Raw genomic sequence first — 25,447 nt, 5'->3', positions numbered from 1 at the left:
CTGTTCTTTGTTTGCAGAGTCTATTCTTTCTAAACAAGGCACAGCTCACTAGCTAGGAGGCAATTCATTAATAGCAAGGCTTGATGAAAGCCCTGCAGTTTTTCAGCTTGGTAGTTGGGACATTTCATGTGGTTTGGAAAGAAATGTAACAAGGACTATGGGGTGCACTGAAGGTATCTTCTTCCACAGCTTGTTGGCCCCAAAGACTATGAGGAGATCATGATTAAACAGAAATGGAAAAGTAAAGAGGGAACAGGCTGGAGTTTCTGAAAAGTTGAGTAAAACCTCCTTAGTCTCACTAGATGGTGCTGCAAAAACTCCAAACTCCAGATTTAAGACTGAAAAATGAGAAAATTTTTATGTAACAGAAAAATATAGTTATTTTTTGATTCCCCTCTACTCTTCCTGTTACATATCCAGGGCAATGCCTTTTTAAAACACTTGAATGGAGAGCCTCAATAATAATATAACAGGATATGTTATGTTTGTCCAACAGGCTCATCTGTGTATATGATGCCTTATCTTGAAAAATATCAGAAAAGACCCTGAGAATGCACATTTCTTTTAATTCTCTTTTATTTTTAGCTCAATGTGGTTTGTTGAGGTCAAAGTGACTTATTTCTGCTTGGCTGAACACTTAGACCAAGCAACAGAGACCTGATGCACAGCACAGCTGGTTTCATATGTGATTGACAGAAAGGACATTGAAATTTGGCAATTTAAAAGTTAGTATGGGAAAGATCAGAGCAAAGTGTCACTAGATTGTACCTCTCCACAATTAACAAAATACTAGTTTCCACTAGAGACCAGCAGTCACTTTTAACCTCTGCACCACTGTCTCTGGATGTGTTTGGGTCATAGGCAGGATTGCTTCTTCTCATTTAAGAAATGAATGAGACAAATAAGATAGATTAGTCCCCGAAAAATGTCATTTTCCTGTCTATGTCTACAGATTTTCCATTCAGGTCTAAGGTTTCTCTTATGCTGGACATTTGCTGTAGGGAGTTTTAAAACTCATAGACCCCACAACATTTGCACTGGTCAGAGACAGAAATGTTTTCCTCAGGCCTTGCTGCAAAGATCTATCAAGGGATATATGTGGATGAGTAAATTACCCCAAACTTGTGTCCTACAAAAGAGAATGAGTACTGGCTATTTCTAAGGTTCACTTTAAAGTGGTATCTAGAACAGCCCAGCCAAACTGTTCTTTTCCTGTTGAACCACCATGAGTGTGACTATCTGAAATACATTCGCTATTTACGTATCTGAAGTCAAGTGAGATGAGCAGCTCCAATGTCTGGGACAGAAAGGCTCAGAGCTGGAGCACCAGGTGGCTGCAGCATGTCCAAGCTCACTGCAGTGTACCTGAGAGCAGGTCCCTCCCGGGCTGCCTGCACAGGCTGCTGTGGGGCTACCAGAGAGAATGGTTTGGGAACATTTACAAAATAACTTAAGAAGGGTCTGAAAAACGAGCATTCCTTCAGCTCATCATTACCCTCATTATCCTCAGCCTGGCTGAGCACAAAACTCCCAGGCTCCCTTTCCTGTGAATTGCTTGCCTCAAGCTCAATGTTTTACATTTCCAGGCATGTGCTGTCCTCTTGCTTGTGCAGCTCTTGGGCATAGGTGTGGTCTTTAGGATGTGGGGAGAATGAAATGTATGCTAAATTACAAACCTTCATCAAGGAAACTGTGAAATTGCCCTCATCCTTTTTAAATAAATGTAAGGAATTAAAAAATAATTTCTTCTTTCTTAAAGCATTTTGATTTTGAGACATGGAAGGTAAAAACATGTCAAAATTCTGCACTTATTGTATTTGTCCACAAAAATCCAAATAATCCCACCTGAAATTAAGAATATGTCTTGCAGTTTTTTGGTAAAGGTTGTATTAGTTTAACTTTAAAATAAAACAAACATATATGGAAAATTATCCAAGGTGTTATTTTTTTTTAATGTCTGTTTAGTTGATAATTAATTTCAGTTGATACCATTCTTTTAATTTAAGTTTATCCAGTTAAAGAAATGGTTGTCACAAGAGGCAAAATGAATGCAATGTAATTGAAACCAGCAATCAACTTGCAATTACAAGGAAATTAAACCATGACTTCAAACTGCCTAACTCCCCCCTCAGGCCAACTCCCTGTTTTGTACAGAGAAGCAAGGGGAACCCACCCCCATTATGAAGAATTATGGCCACTGTTTAGGGTGACAGCACATCAGATCAGGAGCTGGAACTGTGACTTCTGGGCTGGCCTCTGGTAGCTTCTGAAAGGTTTTGATCCAGAGAAAATTTGAGTTGGCTGGTGAGTTCTCTGAGAGTTGCTGAACAATAATGTTGCTCTCAAAGAACGTGATTAATTTTTTGATTGTGACTTTCTGCCAGTTCAGGGGTTCTGGGTGCCCTGTGTCCAACTTGAGCATCGGGGTGAGTGACATTCCCATGTAACCTCAGAACTGGGAACTGGTGCCATACCTTTTACCCCTCTTTTCCCAGTACATCCAAGGTGCAGCTGGAAGAGATTGAAGCTGTGTTTTAATTTTGATAAAATTTACTTTTGGACTAAATCTGGGACATGGTTATATCACAGGGGCACGAATCTTTCTCTTTTTGGAGGCACTGTTCCATGCTGTGCTAATTCCACCCCCAGACTGCATATGTAGCAGTCTAAGGAAGTGTTAAATACCTCATAATATTTTTGCCCTTCTTTGTCAGCCTGAAGGAAATATGAATAGATTTAGTTATTAAGATATTAAAGGAAGTTGGTTAAAACATTCTCTCCTCTGTGGGGACTTAAGGATTAGAGACATGTTTCCAGACACAGCTCTGAATAATTTAGTTAGATAGTTTGCCCTTAGAGATCAGCAGCAAATGAACCATGAAATAGACCCTCTGGCTGTTATTTCCTAATTGACTTGATATGAAGACACTCCCAAATCAGGTGGACTGACATAGATTTAATTACTTATACTGCAATTCTATTGTTTAGTAGTAGTAATATTGTAGCTGTGACAGTACAAGATACAAGAAATTTCAAGTGTCTAAGAAATGCAGTATTTCTTATTAGACTTATAGATGGAGGAAGTACACAAGCTTTCAGGCCCAAGGTCACTCCATTAGGTCGCCAGCACCATTGCTCAATAAATTTGACCTCCATTTATTTTGAAGGAACAACTCTGCTCAGAGTTTAGTATATTGGGTTTTTATTTCCTGCTGGAAACACAATTTCCCTTTGCAAACAGCCTCATTACTATCCATTTGCAGAGTAATTGCTGAAAGCTCTTTGTTCACTACTTTAAAAGTATAGAGTTCAGAAACAGAAGGTCTGATCGAGATGCAAGACAAGATATGACAAAGAGATGTTATGCCAAAAGCTTCTTTTTTTTCCAGATATGTGGGCAGTCTAATAAAGGTATTGCCTCTTCTTACAAATCTTATGACTCCGTGCTATTATTTTTGTTAAGGAGCTACTGAAAACTCTTGGCAATCACCCTACAAATTGCTAATAATGAGGTAATTTGCAAAATGAAATTGTATTTGCAGTAGGAAAATAAAACCCTAAGCAGTGAATTCTAAGGAGTGCATGCATTTGAAATAATTGATGCTCAAATTTAATGAACATTTTGTGGGAAAAAAGAGCTATAGAATGCCTCAGAGCTGGAATAAAGACACAATATCACAGTGAAACACAGGAACCTTTAGGATTAGGCATATTATACAGCTCAGTTATAGCATTTGGCACGTCTGACATAAGCTGGTAGAGGACAAAGAATTGGAGTACAGCTGGAAAGGTGAATGCTTCACACATCACGTGGTGTAAGATTCTGGAGTGGATCCGTATTCTCTAGGAATATAATACATGAATGAAAAGAAAAATGACCTATATTTCATGAACAAAAGATTAAGTAGGAGTGTCTGTTTTGGGAGTGCAGTTTTCTTACAGGTCTCCTATGGAGAATGGAAAGAAATCGGCACCTATAAAGGAGGGCTCTGGCTAATGTGAGATGCCATCAGGGAGGTGGGTAACTTCCCCCATCAATAGTTCTTCAGTTAGACTACAAACGTGTGTCAAAGAATGGTTTATTTCTCCATGGATAGAGAAATAAAACTAATGTTTTCAGTAAGGTCCACCACACACATTAAATGTACTCATCTTCCTTTGTAAAAGTATGAATGTGGATTTTATCTTTACTCTTTTCTATATAATAAGGCAGTGGCTGGAAATGTACATTTTCTGAAATTGCAAATTAATTCAGTATTCAACAGAGTCCATCTCAGCTGACCAAATGCTGAGTCAGCCAGAGAGGGGAAAGTGGGCTTCTCACAACAATGAATTCCAGTTAAAAGAGAGTCAGATAAAGGATAACCCTTGGCTTTTAAGGTTATTCCTGCATATCACACACAAGCTGCCAAGGTAACACGTCATCTCTCTCAACATCTTCAATGTTCATTTGCATGTGTTATGCTACAACGCACAACCTGCATGTCCTATTAATACTTGCAAATTCTTCTGTTCTCAGGGATAAAAGATAAAGCTGAGAGCACAGAAACACTTTTGCTAATGCTTTTCTCCACTGAATCAGTTCAGCAACAGCAATCACTGGACCTCAGGGGAAAATGTAAAATGAAAATGTTGATTTATTTGCCTGTTTTATGGTGAAAGTAGAGACACATTGATAGGATTAGACTGATAAAATGTTTCAGAGATCTAGAAAAGACATTAACAGTACTGCCTCAAACCTTCCTCTGACTTGAGATAATTTCTCCTCCAAAGAGCCTTTAAAGATGGGCTTTTTATTCTTTCAGTTACTGGAGCATTAAGTAGCCATTAGCTGTTTATTCAAATGGATGTGCAAATGTAATAGAAGAAGTTTAAGAAACTTTTTCAGCACATTTTCATCAGTTCCCAATACCAGTTTCATAGTTTTTTTAAACCATTCTCTGGTAGACACTTATCCTGGTACAGAAGGCAAATTTTTGACAAAAAGCTGATCACTCAAAGCAGTGATCAGCTCCTGCATTAATCAGGGAAATAGACAAATGTCATGGAAAAAATTTACTTTTACAGAAACCACAGGTAAAATGTATTATTTGGGGTACATTATTTATGTCAAGGGAAGGAACCACAAGAGCACAACCTTTTCCTCTTACAGGTAATGACATAGTTGCTGCTTAGGCTAGAAGAGTCAAGCAATCCCACCCCATAAGTTTCTGCATATGAGCAGTCATGTCTTGGTGTTTTGAAGCAAATGTAAGACTTCTTGTAAAAGTTAGAGCCACAGAGAAAGTGTTCCCACAGGAAGAGAGCAGGACAGTTCTGTAGCAGAAGCACAGGAAGATGCTTGAGGCTCCAGAGCTGCACACAGAGTTAGCTACTGATCACTACACAAATTAAACCTAGGGAAGATGGCTTTTAGGGCATAATTAATAAAAAGAAGAGTGTGTTTGCATCATGTGCAAAACATCCCGTGAATGGTGAATAAACAAACACAATAACAAGAAGGTACAGCATCTTCAAGAAAAAGAACTGGGAATGTCCCCTGATTGTGGATGCTGGAACTCACCAGTGCTGCTACCTGAACACCAGGAGGTTCTCCCTTCCCTTTGGTGTGTAAAGACCATTGATTTTGGATTTACTGCTCACTCTTTATAAACGCAATCTCAACAGTCATAGATCAAGTATTATTTCTTATTATAGAATTGGGTTAAGTGAATTAAGTGAGTTAAGTAAAGTAAATTTTTAAAGGACAGTGGGTGAGTGCTCCTGTGAATGTGGGAGCTCATGCCTCTCTGTGTGTTTTCCAATCCATACAGCAAATGTGGTTAATACTGGATCACAGAATCATACTGATATCAGATGTAACATTTAGGAATCACATTCCACCCTGAAAATCCATATTCTCTCAGCTACAGAGCTACATGGGATTTCTGTAGCATATACATTTGGCATGAGGACTCTGTTCAAGCCTGGGCTTCCCTCAGCTTTCTCACACCAGTAGTTTCCTTGTTTCTTCTGAGCACAGTGCATTCCCTTCCCTGAATGAAATTAATATGCTTTCTGTGCTGAGCCTAATATTTGAGCCACAGAACAGATAAATATTTCATGTGTACAAAGGAACAGTTGCCTTAGCTTATTCCATCAAATTGTCTGGAATCTGTGTATAGCAGCAAGGAGAAAAAGGGACTGCATGAAACCTCCATTGAATTGAGGAGCAATTGCAGATACGCATTGAAAAAGTGAATATTTCTCAGTCTTCAGAAATGGTCTTGAATTTCTCTTGTAAGAATTGTGCTAAATGATATGTGTTAGTCTAGAAGAGATTATTCATATATTTCCAAGTAGAAAGATGGGCTTGTACAAGAAAAGCAAAATTCCAGGAGATTGAATTCAGATGCAAGACTGGGGTCAGGACCCTTCAGATTGGGAGGTATAATAACCTCTGCTTTCCATCTACTGGGTCTTTGCAACCACCATTCCCATCCCCACAACTTCTGGCTCTGAGCTGTTCTTCACATGCGTGCAGGAAATAGTGAGTTTCTGTGTGGAGACCCTACATCCCAAATTAATGATCTAGGTAATTTCTTTACAAAATACCTGCCTTAAGTTTAAGGATTTATCTTTGGAAGCATGGTCCTTTCTGACTTAGTGCTGAACCCCTTTTCATCCCAACAGTAAGCAGGTGAGCTGTCCATGGATGGAGCAAAAAGCAATAGAGCAAATTAAAGGACTGCTCCTGTAGCCATGCTACAGCTGGGATTTCATGAGCATTTCTGTTAGAAGTTTCTCTGCCTCTGATATCCCTGTGCATGAATATGCACCTTGTTTCCCTTCCCTTGAAGAATTTTAATATTCTTTGTCTTCACTTGTTTTGTGCTCAGACAAATGCACTTTCAAGACAGGAAGAAGGAAACAAAAGGAAATTACTCACCCAGATAACAGCAATGAAATGTATTTTTACATTATATTCTATATCTGCTAACTAAATAACCATAAATATTGCAGTGATGCCAAGACAGATATTCTCTGAGATGCTTTTAGAGGTGTTTAGAAACTTGGCTCTGACAAATGAGGAAATGAAAATCACGCACATTCGTCTGTCAGGTCCATCCAGTTTGCAGTTGATGGGAGTTGTGTAGAAGGTCAGTTTGTGAAAAGCATGCATATGTAAAAGGAGTTTCTGCTCCATAGAGATGTAGAGGTGGTTGCTTTTTGAAAAAATGGGAAGAATTTTGGGAAAAATATGTTAGTGGAAAATATAAACAAGGCTGTTTTGAGTTTGGGTTGAGTTTCTTTGTCCCTTTTTATAGAGAAACAGCCCTGTGTCCCTGAGTGGTGGGGAATTTTTTTGCATGGGGAATCAGAAATGGAAAAGACAAACTTGAAGGGAGTAGTCCAGGCTTTGCAGAAAGCAGAAATAGATTCACATGCTCATCTGGGCTGCAGTTTACAAGTACCAATACAGCAGTTGGCTTGGAACAAATTTGTCTGCAAATTTGCTAAGTGGAATAGATGTAGGATTCAGGCCATGATCCATGTCTAGATAGCAGCACCAGACTGGGTTGAGTATTGGTGTCTCACTAATGCAGCTCTACTGCTCTTGTCCCTGTTTCTGTTTAACCACTGTTAGCCTGGAAATATCTTTGTACTATGCTCTAGCAGGTGAAGAAAATAGCTTCAAGGGATGTTGTGAAATTAAGGTTATTTAGAGGAGAAATTATACTTTTCTATAGTTTATACTTTCACTTCTGCCCTTGTAGTATAATTATTAGCTGCCAACAAGGATATGGGTTTTGTAAAAAATAACATTTAGTTGTCTTTGGGGTTAGACATCTGGATTTGTGACTTTCTCTGGTTTTCTTCATCACCTTTTGAAAAGATGAGTTTTCTTGGAGACTCACTGGAAGTCCAGGGCACACCTGAATTACTCAAAAGAGTAAAATGCAATCACCTTCTTATGTGTTGTCCTCATCCTCAACACTTCTGTGGTCACGGTCCGAGCACAGCCTTTGCCTTTTTCAGCCCCTGTTGTACTATCTCAGCATGCAGGTGAGACTGACTGATATCAGGTGTGGAAGTGACAAAGTGCTCTTCTGTAGCAGGTGGCAGAGAAGAATCTAGTCTTGCCATGGGCTTTTCAGGGCCAAATTAGATGCTAATATGTAAGGGATAGGAATCCTGAACCAGAGTCTTCTTTCTCACCTGACATCTTCTCCTTCAAGGTCGCAGGAAAAAGCAGACCTGACACCTCTTTATTTATGTGTAAACATTTCTCCCAGGTACATCTGCATGAAAAATAAGAATATAATTCCATTTCTGGGTTGCCCTCCTACTGTAAAACCCAGTAGGACTGGGAAAGGAATGTGCATGGTTTGGGGATGAAAATGTTGTATGAGATTTGCTACTCCTCTTGTACTGACCCTTGGTGTTTGGGATTCACATATCATTTGCCAGCAAAACAAAAGATAAAATAATAACTATTATAAAACAAGCAGCAGGCAAACACAGGAGCCTGTGATTTAGAGAAATTAGGTTACCAAGCCTTCTGTCTCTCAAATATGTGATCTGAAAGAAAATCATTGCTGTTTGCCAGTCATGTGTTTCTCCACAAACAGTGTCTAATCTCATCCTCATTTACACACTCCCATGGATGCTGTGAAATCTAGAGATTTATGGCTGCCTAAAGGCTACATTATTAATAGGAGATAAGCAGCTGACTATAAATTACATACAAGGCATAGACTATATAATTTTATGTTCAGTATTTCATAGCTCAGCTGAAGTGGTGGGTTGTTTAAATATTCAAGTAGAGGAAACCGAGATGGAGATCCAGATGCAATTTTTGGGATGCCAAAGTACTTTCACCTAAATATGCCACTATAACAAGTTTGGGGCTGTTGCTGGCCTGTGGTTTCTGCAGGCTTTCCAGGAATGACACCCAGCTGGGTAAAGGCCAAAGGCAACATACTTCTAGAGTCTTCCTGAGGACTATGAAGAAGAGTTGTTGCTGCTCTGTGTCCTACTAATGCTGCATTTCCCATCTTTCTGTCCATGGCAGCTCAGTCAGGCAGAGAGCAGTGGCAGCCAGCAGTGGTGACACCAGGCAAAAGCACCTTGCCCCCAAGTTAGATGGGGAGCAATGGCCCAGCACACCTTGGCATCATCTTCTGGAGCTTATAACACAATTCAACTTCTGCTCCTGCTCACTCAGGCTAATTACTGTGACTTAATGACAAAGGAAAGCATGAAAGAGCAGCTTTTTATGATGGTCTCTGGCTTGATAGCAGACACCATTTACAGGTAAGTCACTGACCTGCCATCATGGTGAGAGAAGTTTCAATGGAAATTTTATTTGGAACATGTGCCCTAGAGATGACAACACCTGTGCTCTTCTGCTAGTCCAGGTATCCAGTTCACAGGGTGCAGTGAGTGACACACAACACATCCAGAGTGCAGACCCATGATATCTCAAACCTAAACTAGGTTTGAAAAAGTTCTATAGTATTTTATTTTCAACCAGTTTACATCTATAAAGACCTGAGCAAATTCATCTGATTGCACAGCTGCCTTACCTTTCAGAAGGAGTTAGCCTAGAGACCACCCAACCTTCTTTATTCTTTAATTTCATTATATGATATTAGAAATTTATGTAAGATATATAAATATATTAATATATAAATATACTAAAATCTTCAGGAGGACTAAGTAGAGATTGGCTCATTTACTCTTGGAGGGTAAATTTACCCAAAGTAAAGGAACAGCAGATCCCATGAGGCCTCTAAAGAGAGGAGGAAGGAGAAAGTAGATGGGGCCATCAGTATTACCAGGCCATCAAAATCTCACTGCAGCTCTCTGTGTATTTACACCAATGTAACTCCAATACAGAGAGAATATGAGAAAATATTGTGCAGGTTCAACAGTTCCTCTGCTCTGAAACAGCAAGTCTCAAGTGTGCTTTCAGAGACTGTCCCTTAGCTGCTTGCAAGGTTTTAAACACTGTGACACATCTGTGGTCCCAGGAAAGGGCATTTATTTTTTCCTATAAATCCTAGACATCTTTTTCATGTATATCTTTAATTAGTATCTTGGGGAATTTGCTCATTTTCCTTGCTTTTTTTAGCTAAAAATCCATCACTTTTACACTTTACAAAAGTATTATACTTTTACAACTTTTATGATTAACAAGGTAGTGGATGACTTCTGCCCATGTGAGCTTTGCCTTCATCTGAAAGTGTGTTCTGGTTTATTCTACAAATAAGCATCACAAGGAAGGCCATGAGGACCTCACTTCTGAGTGCTGAAGGCAAGGGGGATCTGACCCGACAAGAAGGATGTCCTTGGGTGAAGGGTTGGAGTAGCAGGGCCATCTTCTGCAGAGCCTGGGCTTTGAGCTCTGGCTTTAGCCTTCACAGGTACACCCTGCTGTGAGCTCAGAGCCAGCCTTTGAAGTTTCTGCAGCTGTAATCTGCTTGTGATAGCAAATGCAGGATTCCTTTGGTCTGTGCTCCATGCAGCCTGGCTGAGCATTGAGTTTTGAAGTGCACTTTTGACAGGAAATATTTATGGGCAAATCCCAGAGCAGGGACTATGCAATGCTGCTGTGCTCAGAAGTAAGGAGACATCTGCTTGTTGCAGACCATGACTTAAGCTCTTTCTTTTTTGGATGGGACAGATAGGATGGAAATGGTCTGTGAAATTGTGTTCCCACAATAGAAGTCACCAGTGCTCAAGAATAAATGAAAAGGTAAATTTGTGTTTCTGCTTCATATTATTTCAGTGTTGACTGGAGCAGAGTGAGGAGGAAGAGAAGGGAAAAAATGAACCACATAGAAATGTAAGACCAGGTAAGAATAGAAGTCTTGTCATAAAGTCCAGTGGAGGAAAGAGGACAAATTAGACCTGACTTACAAGCCTTTCTTCATTTAGAGTAGTCATTCTGGTTAGCCAGGTGAGAGGACTTGCCCAGGATAAGCTATTTTTGGCGATATAGGCTTTGCTGTAGAAGAGATGGATTTCTGAACACAAGACAGAAAGGTCCATGACAGTGACTCTGGCAACTCAGGAGGGAGAAAGGGATAGGAAAAGACACTGAGTACTTTAAATACGCATTGCCTAAATTTTTTAAATGATCTTTTTTCCAAGTCTACTACTTTAGCCAAATTCCTCCAACTCTTATCTGTGCAGGTTCAGAAAACTGCATGAGACATGTAGACATGCATACATCCCAAAAATCCAACCCCCTTCTGCCCATGTGCTCCCACACTAGACTGAGGGCAGGGTTAGTCCTGTTACAACATCAGCCCTGATAACTGGAGTGGGAAAGCTGGAGCCCAGCCCCACATTCCTGGGTTATCCTGCACAACCAGATAAGCAACCCTGGAGCTACTGCTGGTCTGTCATTGTCATGGCTCTCCTTCCTCACCTCCAGTCCAATGTCCTGGAGGACTAGATACACCAGGGAGCAACATGTAGGGCACAGCTGTGCAGGACCCTGCCACTTTTTATCCCAAATGATGGACACCTCTCTCACACTGTCCTGGCACTTGTTAAATGTGAGGCTTGCAGTAGTGCTGTGGGAAATAACAGCATTGCTTTTCTGTTTTATGCTGGTGGCTTAAACAAGATGAATAAGTCAGCAAAGCTGTTTGCTGCACTGTCCCCTCCACCCTTGTGAGAGAACAAGGCTTCTGGATGTGTGGGTTTATCCCTGGATTCATAGCCCTCCAAGGAGCCCCTCTGTGTGCTGCCCTTCACCAGACAATGGCTGGGTATGGGAGAAGTTGAGTTTACTCTGTGCTCTTTGCCTTGGAGACCTTTACTTTTGTTCAGCACTTCTTTGTTGCTCTGGTAATAGAAGTTAACAACCTCTTGAACTGGCATCTCTTTATCAGCAGAAAACCATCACAATTTAGAACATCAAGTGCTGCACTTGTGCCCTCAGGAGGGAATGTAGAGGATGGGAAGATCAAGAAGATGAACCAGCCTATATCTCTTTGAAAAGCCAAATAAACACTGAAATTGAGTGAGTGCATTTATCTGAAGGTTGGACCTGGCATTCTCACATCCTGGTGCTGGAAGCTGGAATTAGGCACAGGTGTCTCTTTTTTCCTTTATAGAAAAGATTCAGAATATCACGACATTTGTCATATACGTCTTATTGACTTGCAAGAAAATTATGTGCCTGGTGTATCTCACAGACAATAAGGAGTGAAATCTCACTTTGTCTTCATCCCACACTGCAGTTCTGTGGAGTTATTTTGATTTAATGAAAAAGAAATAAGTAGGAACCCAGAGATATTAGAGAAATTACCTGTCACACAGCATGTCAGCAACAGTGGCAGCACAAGGATGCACAAATCTTGCCAGTCCCCTACAACCACCCTGCTGTTAGCTGGTCCCTGAGTATTTCCTTGCAAATCAAATTATTGCTGTTCCTGGGAGTCTCACTTCAGACTTTCAGCTAAATGGCAAGTGAAAATAAACCTTAATCACTCTATAATCCATCTGTAGTCAGTAGTCAGAGATGTAGGGGCAACTCATACCTCGCATGGGCTGGAGCACACTCTGTAAGTGCTGATCCCCTCCATTAACTGTAATCAAAGTCTAATCAAAACTAATCTGAGTGTGAAGGGTAAGTGTCTAAAATTGCTCCATCCTACACCAACGATAGAAACGCACCTGATCGTTTACTCTGGTGTGTGTGAAATGCACTGTGGTCCAGCAAACTGGGACGAGGCATTCAGGGCTATTTGCTTGATTTCTTCCACCATTTCTTTGCTTGATTTCTATGCTTGCAGGGCTTATCTGTGTGGACCCCTGCCTTTTAGTAGAGGAGGCATTGCTTAAATAGCTTTTTATGTGTCTGCAAATATGGTTATTGCTATTCTGTTTCTTATCTGTTTCCTTGTGGTGGGTCTGGATCACTACCCAGGCTAAAGTAGAGAGAACATCCACAGCCTGACTCGGCTGCAGTGTAGCTGCTGGTCTGGTAACTTCCATGCCACCCTCTCTGTGCTGGGAAAACATTCTCAGGTTTGGAGATGGAAATATGAGAGTGTCTTTGATCAAATGTACCATGCAACAAACTCCTCATATTGCATTAACAACACAAACAAAGATTTTTTTCATCCAGGAAGAGCAAAGAATAATTCTTGGTCCCATAGAAATCAATGACAAGACTTAGATGTATTAAAACCTCACATATGTATTAATTCTTCACACCCTTCTGAAAGGAGGAAAGGATGGAAGATATTCTTAACAACTTGCTACATAAAAATCACTCACCTGCTCAAAAAATAACTTAATACATTAAAACAGGGATTCACATTATAATGGAAGAACTAATAATAAAGAAAGGATGTGAGCAAATAATGTTGTAAGCTGGTAAAAAATGTAAATGGAACAAAGCCATTGGAAAAGCACATGACAGGTTTCTTAATATTTTAAATTAGAAATGAAAATTAATGGAAAATAAAGCTCTTTAGACTTTCAAAGATTTCAATGCTGATTTTAATATAATTAATTTGGTTCAAAAAAGACCCTTCTGTTTTCAAAACTGAAAAATTACAGGTTTCATTTTTTTTTCCAACTTGAACAGCTTCATCTCCCAATTCATTAAAAAAAAAAAAAAAAAAAAGATATTTCAGTCAAAATGAAAACTAATTTTTCTGGCTCTAGATAAATAAAAATTTTCCTGAGATTTTGGTGAAAGAAAATTGGGGTTATTTTGGCTTTATATCTAGATGTTGAGTGGGAAAATTCTTGGGTGCTTAAAAATATCTGCATATTAGAAAAATCATTAAGAATCCTTTATTTGAACAAAGGTTGCTTAGTCTTAAGGCTGGACTCTATTAATAGTGCTTTCATTTAAGCTCATAAAAATACCTGTAGTGTCAGAAAAATTTTCAAAATAATTGAAGTTTAAAATATTGAAGTGCCCACTCATTTAGGTAGGTCATTACAGTCGTGAAGTATTTCCCTGGCAGGGACAGAAGCACACCACTGCCCTCCCTCCTGATCAGCATGCCAGGAATCAGCTCTCATGAAGTGCTGTCCTCCTAAAACCAATTGATTTCAACAATTTAAAGACATTTATCTCTGAGGATAAATGCAGGCAAGCAAGAAAAGTGTTTCTGTGTTGTAAGTGCTGTGAGGGGAGGAAGGAGAAAGGATTATTCTTAATTTCTGGAGGTCTAAACCCAAAAAGTGTGTTTCATTCTGACTTGAGTACTTGGCTACAGCAGCTGCACCCCTCTGGGAGTTAGAGAAGCACCAGGGATGTGGTTGGTAGTATTTAGAAATAATCTGAGCCAAACGCTGAGAACACCTCTAAAGGAGTGGAAACTTCAAGCTCCAATTTGACAGTTTTATGTAGTTTTCAGTGTTATTAGCATTGTACAATTACTAAAGGTCTCTTGGGATTGAGCATGCTGCATCCTACACATGTTTATCCTTCAATTCCTCTTGGAGCTAGTTTCACTCAAAGCACAGCATGATGGTTCTTTACTATCAACTCAGTCAGCTGAGAGTATCAGTTTCACAGTACAGAGAAATTCAAGTTCAACCTAGATGCTTCAGAAGAAACTCAGACATGAAGAAACAAAAAGAGAGGGTATTCTACATGTTACTTCTTTCCTCTGTAGATCAATTTAGCTTTGCTGAGGTGTAATATTTTGATGTCACAGTTTAATAAAAAAGCTAAACTCAGCCTTATGTGGTGGCAAAACCACAGAGATGCCACATGCTGTGCAGCCAGTCCCCATTAAGTTTGCTCATATCCCGTATTCACCCTCGTCCACATCTCTTGCACATGTTTAATGCAGTTTTTTCATACTTTGCCATTAAGCCTGTAGTTCTGTAACACAGGTAATGACACTACCCCATTATATTTGAATAGTTTATATACATCTGGTCCTGTGACAGGAATTATTACTTTACTATTGCAAGGACGTTGGCCACAGTCCAGCAATTATGTAAATTTGTAGCAAAGTGAGGGGGAGAAGGCCAAGTCTTGGCATGGGATTAGCAGCCTGTTGTAGCAGGTGGTGAAAGGACCATTGCCTTTCAGACATGCCCAAACTGGCTGTGAATTAAATGGGTGTTGGTGTGTGGAATTTTAGAGGATGGAGTGCAGCATTGCCAAGACCAGCTGTTTTCACCTTCACCTCTTCCTTCTGCTGGAAGCAGGAGGAACATCAACATGTTTTTTTTAGAGTTCTCATCAAGCTCCTCATCCTTCTCCTTTCTGCCTTCTTGTGACAGGAGTGACTGTGCCTGTGTACCGTCCTGGTCTAAACTGTGCAAATAGTTGCTACCAGAAATTTGGCTGGCTGTTACCATGACTGATGAACATTTCCTTAATTACAGTGCTTAATTATCTGTAGGTACCAAAAGAGGAGTTATTACCTGTAAAGTTTACTTTCAGGAGGTAATCTTTGTACAGCTTCCTACCATCCAGATGCTTCATGGCATCACAGAGTTTGGTGGTGTTTGGGCAGAGAGTCCTCTGCATTTTATGCAAGGCATGAGCCATTGCATACACAGCATTCACCACAAACATGATCTTGGATTCTTGCTCGTAGTTGGAACTATTGATGGTGAAGTGCTTTTCACAAGCCTTTCTGTGCGGCTTCCTGTTCTGCAGGTTACACTGGAATTTTTGCTCCCAGAAGTCCTTGAACCAGGGGTTGCGCCTGTTGTTGTAAGGGCTGAGGCTTTGGAAGTACTTGTCAAACTCTTTCACCGGATGGGAAGCAAGCTCCAAGGTGATGGCCCCGGACGCTATGTGCTCGTTGCCCTTGACAATGCTCTCCTGGGCGCCCCACCCATCGCTGGCGATCCAGGTGAAGGACACGTTGAAGCGGTTGGCAGCTGCAATGAGCTCCCGGGAGTCGTCGCCTCGCATGAAGAGCACCACCACCCTGGCGTTGGGCTTCTGGAGCAGCTCCCTGATCACGCCGTCGTAAGACTTCCTGATGTTGGACCGCCCCACCTTCTCCGAGGTGGCGATGCAGATGTTGCGCAGGCGAGCTTCCTGCTCAAAGGCCTCGATCCCCGTCTCCCCGTAGTCTCCTTCAGACGCCACCGTTGACACGTAAGTCCAGTTGAAAAACCGCAAAATTTCAGCCATGGCTTTTGCTTGGTAGAAGTCCGGGGGCACCGTCCGTGCGAAATAATCGTAGCGGGATTTGTCGCTCAGCTTGGCACTGGTGGAGGCGTAGCTTATCTGCGGGATCTGGAAGAGTCTGAGCAAATTTGCCACCTAGAGACAAAGCGGGGTGCACAGATTATTAAAGAGGGGTATTTATAAATTGGAACAGAAATATTTAGTGAAAGGCATTGACAGTGTTTTTTAATGAGAGATGTTCGGATGTTCACACATTGAGGGTGTTGATAGAGGATGCTGCTAACAAACTCCAGGGAAAGCATTGCACTGAGCATATGCACAAAACCTGTTCCGATGCCCAGTTAATTCCCTGGGTCCTGCTGGGACTATAATGGACCTTTATTTTCATGAAACTCAGCCTGTTTAAACAACAAATAATTAGATACAAATGGACAATATATTTCAGTTTCAGATTGTGTTCCTTACAAAGGTCTGGGGATTTTCATGCCTTTGCTGTCCATAGTGGGATTCATCTTCTCCAAGATTCATTGTATTTGATGACCAAATGCACTAAGTTTCTGTTTTGTGAAAATATCACAAACATGCAGGCCTTTTGCAGAACTTTCCAATCTCACTCAAGCTAAGTCCTCACCTCTCCTATTTTTTACTCATTTAAACTAACTTTTTTCTGAGATGTTCTGGCTGCAGACCAGCTAAAATGTCATATTTGTTGCATGTCAGTACTCTTCAAGTGTTTCACAATGTCACAGAACCACAGAATCACAGAATCATAGAATGGTCTTAATTGGATGACATCCTCAAGGATCATTAAATCCAAATTTTAAGTAAATAGCCTATATGGGGACCAAACCCATGACCTTGGAATTATAAGCACCATGCTCTACCCAACTGACCTAATGTCATGTTGACCTACAGTTTTTAATAAAAAAGAAAAATTGTTAATAATCTCTATTTGTCCTTCCAGTTTGATTTATGTGGTCCAATGTCCTGGTTTGGTTTTTTTCCTTTTTTCTTTTTTATTTGGCTATGTCTAATACTTAAATATTTGCATTATTCTACTCTCACGGAAGTGAAACTCTTGATCACATCTGGAAAGAAATGAAGAAAGGTTATGGAATTTTTTTCCTATGAAAGTTTCTTAAATGACAAAGAGAAGATTAGTGACTGGAAGTACTGTCCAGTAGATAAAATTTGAAGCTAATCTTAGAGTACAGCCTGACAAAAGCATTTGAAAAGCAACAGTGTGCTTGAGATTTCTGCAGTAGTGTACTTGAGATTCCCAAGGGAAACTTATTAAAAATTGCCCAATCATTTAATTATTTTAATCTTCCCCAGCTGTTTCTTTGACCACAGATTGTCAGTAAGAATTCAAAGGCAAAGGACTGTTTTGAAAAAGATGTTGTAGAAGAGGCAAATTTTGAAGGCTCAGACATCAGTAGCAAATTAGACAGTCTGGTAAAAAAAAAAAATAGAAGCCCAAAAAACAAACAGAAGAATTTTATTGCTTTTCAGCAACCTGTATGACTTAGGATTTTATAGATTTATATTCTGTCTTTTCTGTAATGCAGACACTGAACTATTTTCTTGCTGTAGCTCAGTCTGCCCTTATAGACTGGTGTAATCTCATCTGGGCCAGACTCTGCTGTGAGCCACGTATGTACAGGGAATTTCACAACCTCTGGGCCTCGTGGAACTGAGGACTTCAGGAGGTTCTTATCCTCACGTCCTTCTGGAACACCAGGAAGGACCAGGTGTCCTGGCATCTCAGCTGTAGCTGTTGAGTTGAAGTTTGCCTTCACAAAGAAACCATTGGTAGTGGTTTGTTTTAGTTTAAGCCAAAATAAGAACTTTCCTACAGTGCTTGGAAGGTGCACGCTGAGCTTTAGCTGACACTGCAGTTTTGCCAGTGGGTACAGGCACAGGGCTGGGAAGTGCTGCAGCTGAACGAGTTACTGTCCCTCAGAAAGCAGCTGCTGTGTTCTTAACCTCCCTGCTGGATGGTAACAGCCATTGAACCGCCTTATACTGGAAGTGTGGGATTTAATTTGCATCTGGTGATGGAAATGAACAGCTTTAAAGCAACAGGATGGGCAGAGAGGCTTGTTCTGTCACCAAGGTACAATGGATGCTTTGAGCATTATTAAGTCCCTGTGGCTTTGTAACTTTGATTACATGCCCACATATCCACATGGTTTGGTTCACGCGTCCTCTCTCAAGAGCAATCTGATTTGGTAATAAGAATGTACTCCATGTAGCTATTCTGGAACATTTCCTGCAGAACTGTGTGGGCTAGAATTGCTATTCTTGTCTCAGTTTATTCTAGCAGGAGTTATTTAATTTGTGCTAAACCATAATGAAGATATGCACACATACCATTCTTCATTTCCCCCCTCAAATTGGCTAAAGAAGTCTGTTTTCAGCACCTCAAATAATACTGGTCAGTGAATGGACAAGCCTTCAGCTCACAGAAAGGTTCTGCTAACAAATATAGCAGTTCTATAGTTAGTTTGGTTCCTTTTTTCTTTTTTTTTTTTCTGTTTGCTTGTGCCTTTTTAGTTTTTGTTTTTTTTTTCTTTTAGTCTAAGCAGCAAAAGCATCCATAGAACTACTCTCTCAGCTTACATGGGGGCCCTCAGCCTTGGAGGCCAATATACTTCCAGGGTCCCTGCAAACACCTGTAATTTTCATTCCTGTGCTCTGGAAGAAGAAAGTTTTTATGTGTTTACAGCTGTTTGCTGTAAAGCTCTTCATTACAAAGCTGTCCAGATGGTAGATTTTTCATGGACTAAAAATTAAAAATTTTAAGGAAGTCTGATTAATCATAAAGGAGAGTGATCTAATCCTTCCTGAGAACTATTACTGTTCATGGAGTTCAGTGAAGTTGTATCAGTTATTAATTCAGATCAGGACACTCTTCTTGAAATTCTCAAGAGGGGATTTTCTGGAATATTGTAACATTGTGATATTAGGGACTAATTTTTCAAAAAAGCTCAGGTACTTAGCTGATGCAATTGATTTCAGAACAGTCCCTTTTTCTAGCCATTTTCATGCTGATCTGAGCATTTGATCATGCAAATGTTATCCTGGTTAAGAGACTAACAGGATCAGGTAGCAGGTTCTGCAGAGGAGATGATGTCTAAGGCTATGTCTGCCCAGGGTAGTAGATCCCAGTGGGATCTAAATCAGAGTTATGCGCACTGAGATTGAACCACTTGAGGCACACCTCCAGTGTAGCTCCATGCTGCCTTGGCATGTGTGGAACAGCTTCAAAATTGCAGTGCAGATCCAGCTTTAGCTCAGTGAAATAATTTATTCTGGCAAAGCTCCAGAGAGCAATTTAATCAAGCCGTGGTGCATGCAATTAGTACCTGAAATCCATATGTTGGCACTTAAGCAGCAGTAGTAGCCAGGTTTTTTTTGCTGTCAAAACTGGTGGGTTTTGCAGATACCTTTGAAGATAAGTGTGGATGCTCTGCATCTGCAAACCAAACCAGCCACTTTGCATAGCTTGCTGTGAATAAAGCATGTCGATGGAGTCTGCATTCAGAGATGGGAAACCTTCATTTGCTCTCATGCTGCTGGGCTTATCAGTGCAGCCACTATCCTGTGGTCAAGTGCCCACTCCCCAGGCAAACCTGGCTCTCACTCTGCTGGGTGATTTGTTGCCCAACATGAGCATGGCAGTAAGTCCACTGCCAGCCCCGTCCCTCCATAGGGACATCCTGGCACCAGCAAATCCTGCAAATGGAGTGGCTGTGGCAGTGCCAGGGGGGACCAGTGCCCTTCTCCTGTCACATCTGCTCCTCTGAGCTGCAGGGACAAGATAAATGCTTGTGAGATATTGCCAATCTTGTTTAAAACACTGAAAATGGCTTCATAATGACCCCCTGCAAGGAGCCATGAATTAGATACAACTATCTAACGCATGAACCTCGTTTCTGCGTGTATTTGTGGCCATTCAAGAATCCTGCTGGTAAATGGGGACAGATAGGTAACACCTCTATGTCTCAGTGACCTTGATCTATCTTATGATTTGTTGAATCTCATTGAACATTTTCTTAACCTTCATAAGATTTTTATTTTTGCTGGCAGTAGGACTTATTCTGATGTTTTTGTTAAAAATTTCCCTTTTTAATGGCCCTGAGATTATTACTTGGATTTTTTTTTTTTTTTTGAATGTGCATGGGACTGGAAAACACAGGAAATATTTTGGAGAAAAGAAGGAAAGATAAATCTCCAAAGTGCTAGAACAGGTAGGGTGTATTTACCATAACTTACAAGTGTGTATTGCACATTTGTGGGACAGAGGAGGCCCCTTGTTAGATGACAGTACTCTCTGCCCTTCTGAAATTTAACCATGCGAGAGTCTCATGGCACTTAACATGGCTTAATGAATCTAATTTCACAGAGCTCCTTTGAGACAGGGAAGAGCTACTCTGAACAGACAATAAATTAGGCTGTGGAGCAGAATAACATTAAGGTTAAGGAGTTTTTTCTCTACAGAAAAACTGGGCAAATTTCTGTCTCCCTGAGCTGAAATCTGTCCTAATGGAGATTCTTTTGCTGACTGTGGTCTCCTGAGAAAGTCTTTCTATTTCTGGGAATAAGTTGCTAGTCCAGATTCCCACAGCAAGACGATAGCAAAGCCACATCTCAAGGTTTTTCCTAATTTCATTGCTATAGCACGGGACCTGAGCTCTTGCTTTGAAAAAACATGGACTGCAGCTAGTGTGTGCTTAATCCACTTCCTAAATTATGGTAATCTACCTTGTTGGCTTTTTGTTATTATTTGGGCAGCTGGAAGTCAAACTGCATCTAAAGCATTCATACCAATATATAGTACAGGGTTTTTTTCCCTATTTAAATTTTTCTTGTTTCCTAAATATAAAAATATTTCAAAAGTTTGGCAGAAAGAGCTATTTTAGAAAGGCAGGAAAGACACATTGGTTCTGAATGGGCTGGGATGTGGGTGTGTGGTAGGTGGCAGGCATAAACCTAAAGTAATGACTAAATGAAGTACCTCTCTAGCCAAATCTCTACTGGCTTGTGCAGTCTCCCTGGTCCCAACTCCTGGAATGTGCATTTTTTCTCAGGTTAAAATCTCCTAGTTCTTATTTTATGACTATTTTCTTCTATCATCTGGTCCTGCATCATGTTGGTAAAGACATTTACTTTGTGTTCCTGAGAACAAGCCTGTATATACTGAAAAGCTGATATTAGTTTCCCATCAAACCTTTTCTTCTCCAGGCTAAACATGTGCAGTTCCCTCAATTTCTTCTTGTAGCGTTTGTGCTCCAGACTCTCCTCCCCATGATTATATTTGTATTTATTGAATTTTCTTTTTACCAAGGGACCCAAAGTTCGAGGTAATATTCTAGATGTGGTCCAGTAAGAATAGAATAAACAGAAATATTTATTTCCATCTATGTACTGGCTATGTTGTGCAGATACAGCCCAGCAGGCTGTGAGCTGCCACACTGTATCACTGGCAACAAATATGAGCAACACTGAAATGCTGGGCTCCACCATAATTTTCCCTCTTCCCTTGGCATTTAGTAGGCTCCTACCTAGGGACAGTGTGACCCAGAGTGACTCAGGCTGGACTCTTCTGGCACACTCACATAATTTGGGAGTATCTGGGAGGAGGAGAGTTCAGTGATGCAAATGCAGCTGCTCACCTTGGACCCAAGAAAAAAATTTACTCCAAGCTAACTTGTTTTCAAAGGGAAATTAGGACCTTAGGGCCTCACTGCTTTCAGAACTGAAAAACCTTTGTCAGCCTGGAACATCATCTCTCCCTAGCCCATTTTTAAACAAAGGGTGCCATCTCTGGGATATCATAATAAGCACTAATGAAGGCAGTGACTGCACGGGGGCTGTGTCATGACCTGCAGCAGGAAGCACCAATTTGGCTTCAGTAGAACTCCAAGCACTGACCTCAGAAGGTCACTGGGAATGCCAATATCCCAGTTCTTTAAATCATTAAAGGTCAGTTGTAAGGAACTCAACCAGATGCAGTGAGGTTATTTAGGAGTCCCAGCCTGGCTTGTTCTCCTATGGAATCTTCTGGTGCATTGCAGGACTGAAGCAGTAGTTTCCATCAGCTTTCACATTCTTTGGTATTAAGAAGCCTGTTCCCTACTTTATAAGTAATGTTCCTTAATAAAATTGCTTCCAAAAGGTAACTCAGGAAAAGATAATTCACTATCAAACAAATAAAAATGTCTGGCATTTCTTGTTGGTGGGAAGAGGAGTGAAGGAAACATTATTTTTGGCCTTGCTCTTCTCATGAAAATTCAGGCAATGAAGCTAGGAAAAATATAGCTAAATGTTTGCAGTGGACTCTGTAGCTGCCACACAGAGAGAAGCAGTGCTTGAACTGTGAAATAACTTCATCTGCAATATGAACACCAGAAATAAGGAATACTGTCAGAATAACAGCTAGCATTTCTGCATGGGACCTGAGAATTTATTTTTATATTTGTGCCTGTCCTTGCAATAAAAAGTAAACCATGGAGGGCATGCAGTTGTTGTGCTTTGAAGGAAATTTTTTTTTTCTTTTTTCTGCAGGGGATGGCACAGTCAGCGGTCACATATGCACTCTGCCTCCACACAGCATTACTGTTGCAGTGAAGTAAGCTGAACACTAAACTTCCACCCTGAAGAGACCTGTGCAGAAGATCTTGCTTTGCATGAGAGTGCAATTCTTCTCTGAGACTTTGTAAACCTGCTTGTGACTTGTCCCATTTACACAGGATCAGAAAAGATACTAAAACTGGGGCTGCTGTTCTAAAGGAACCTGGATTTTCTTCTGGAGTTAAAGAGCTATCAGTGATAAATGTAGTAATTTGAGACATTAACTGATGAGTAAATCCTAGTCAGAAGGGGTAGAACAAGTATAGGTGATGTCTGGGTGACCCTAGCTAGTTCTTATTTTTGGCCACTTTCTCTTGTAGTGACATCCATTCTCTCTTGGAACAGTTTATTGCTTTCTACAACTCTCTGAAAGGAGAGTGTAGCCAGGTGGGGTTTGTCTCTTCTCCCATGTAACAAGTGATAGGACAAAAGGAAAGGGTCTCAAGTTGAGCAAGGGGAGGTTTAGATTAGATACTAAGAAAAATTTCTTCACTGAATTGGTGGTCAGGCATTGGAACAGGCTGCCCAGGGGTGTGATGGATTCACCAGCTCTGGAAGTATTCTCAAAACATGTAGATGTGGCACTTGGGAACATGGTTTAATGGTGGACTTGGCAGTGCTGGGTAAAGGTCCCACTCAATGTCCTTAGAGGTCTTTTCCAACCTCAACAATTCTATGATTCTCTCATTATATGGTAGAGCTCCTCCCTTCTTACCTATAATCTCAGTAGTTACTTGTCTGTCCCTGTAAAGTTTTACAACTTCCCCTTAGCAAAAGGACAAAATGCATACACTAAAAAATAAAAATTATAGGCCAAAACCCAATAAAAAAGACTGCAAAGTAATCAGTTACTGTGGGATTTTCAGAGAAGCCAGAGTGAGGTACGCATATTCCTTTGAAATCTCTGGGAAAGAAATGCTCAGTGTTCTCGGGCATTTGAAAATCTCAGCCTAGGCTGTTCAGTTTCTGAATGTGGACTAGAAACAAAGAGAGGAACAAACAGCAAGGGACTGGCTGAGAGGTGGTGGAAAGGGGGGAAGAACAGAGGCAAAAGAGAGAGTCTAAAGGAGACTTATGGAAGCTGACCAGTGCATGTGTAGCTTAAATGCTGGTGGTAGGTGGTCCATGTCACAGAATGGATTTTTACATAAGGATCTGGTTTACTTTCAGAAGCACAAAATCACCAGAGGCTATCAGTGCACAGCACAAATGGTGTGTGTGGCCTGGCAAACCTCTGCAACCCCCTGCACATGTCTCCTGCCCACATCCCTGTTGGGCCCATGCACAGTGGGACAGAGCCCCATGTGCTATGTTTCATTTATTTTTTGGTTCATTTAAGGATTTTACACTATTTTCAGGGTGATGGAAGTCAGAAGCTATTGTTAAGACTCTGGTTGAAAGATGGTTTATCCTTGCAGGAAGGAAATGGAGGTGATTAACTTTCAGGTTCCATGAGCCCATGGCCGACTTTTGTGGCTAAGGAGAAACAAAAGCCAGGAAAAGATTGCCAGTAAATGAGTACATATTTTGAATTTCATGCCAGATGGTCACTCAGGAGTTTATTTAGCTTTTGTGATAGCAGCAATGTACCATTAAACCTGCTGCAGTGGTTTTGTTACAGTTTACTTGAGACACAGCGAGGAACTGAAGAGAAGACAGCAGGACACTGGTTTCTATTCTGCCATTTTTTCTGGATGAGGCTCTAAATTGGAAATAACTTTCATGGTTGTGATCTGGAGGTCTTGTGGGTTGACAGCCAGGTGATAGCCAGTTGACAATCTTTACATCCATGTGAATATAGTATACATAGAAACTAAAAATCCAGCCCACCTAAAGGAAGGTTTAAATTTTTCTAAGAGCTGACTGAAGGGAATGGACTCTAGTCTTCATTTTCAGAAGAAAATCCAGTTTTCAGGAACAGGGAAGAACAAATCCAGAATAAAGGTATTCCTGCTTCCACATGCATTTTCCTGAAAAGAACTGACCTAAGTATCTTATAAATAGAATTGTGATTGGCTATGCAGGTGCTCCTCTGTAAACTAATACTGTCTCTTTTTCTTACCATATTTACTGTGTCAGTCTCTCAAAGGAAAATATATTTTAAATTTCTGTTGTAAACTAAGAAAGAGTGGGTAACCTGGCTCAGATGAAAAGCCACAATCCCAAAAGAAAACTCTTCAAATTTTGAATTCTTCACTTCCTGATGCCAGATTCTATTCAAATCAGAATTTAATTTCATGAAAACAGCTTTTTATATATATATTTTTTTTTTTAACATGAGCTTTTCCATTGACTAAGAATCCTGGCTTGAGTTTTGAAGAATCAAGTACTGTGCAGATTGGGCTCACTGCTAATTTAAACACAACATCTAAAAACTAATTATCCAGATCATCATTAACGATAATAGCCTAGTCTGACCAGAAAATAATTAAGCATTCTGCATTCTCTTGTTTTTAGTCTCTGCAAAAAGTGCCTATCACACATACTGACTCAGTGGGGAAGGTGTTCATTGCTGATTTACCAGCAAAATCTTTTATTCCTTAGTGGAAGGGTAATGAAAGAAGTACAAATCTGACAGCAGGAGCATCAGGAAGTGATCTGGCAGACAGCTGTCCAGAAAAAAAGCAGGAGAGGGAGGGCAAAGGGAGGGGAAGAAAAAAATATTGAAATATAAATAAAAATTCACAG

At 40.5% G+C, this 25,447-nt stretch overlaps 1 protein-coding gene across 4 annotated transcripts in view; it reads right to left on the bottom strand.

Annotated features, from left to right (window-relative positions):
* The window catches only part of GRM3 (glutamate metabotropic receptor 3), a 103,326-nt gene that overhangs the window by 15,632 nt on the left and 62,247 nt on the right, over positions 1-25,447 (bottom strand). For all 4 annotated transcript variants that reach the window (XM_021531030.3, XM_021531034.3, XM_031506931.2 and 1 more), the window contains one exon: positions 15,403-16,258. In XM_021531030.3, coding sequence (XP_021386705.1) covers positions 15,403-16,258 — 856 coding nt within the window. The remainder of the gene's footprint in view (positions 1-15,402; positions 16,259-25,447) is intronic.

Source organism: Lonchura striata, chromosome 5 (genome assembly GCF_046129695.1).
Source record: "Lonchura striata isolate bLonStr1 chromosome 5, bLonStr1.mat, whole genome shotgun sequence".
NCBI lineage: Eukaryota > Metazoa > Chordata > Aves > Passeriformes > Estrildidae > Lonchura > Lonchura striata.
The sequence above is the reverse complement of the archived record's forward strand: the minus strand, read 5'-3'. Positions and strand labels throughout refer to the sequence as shown.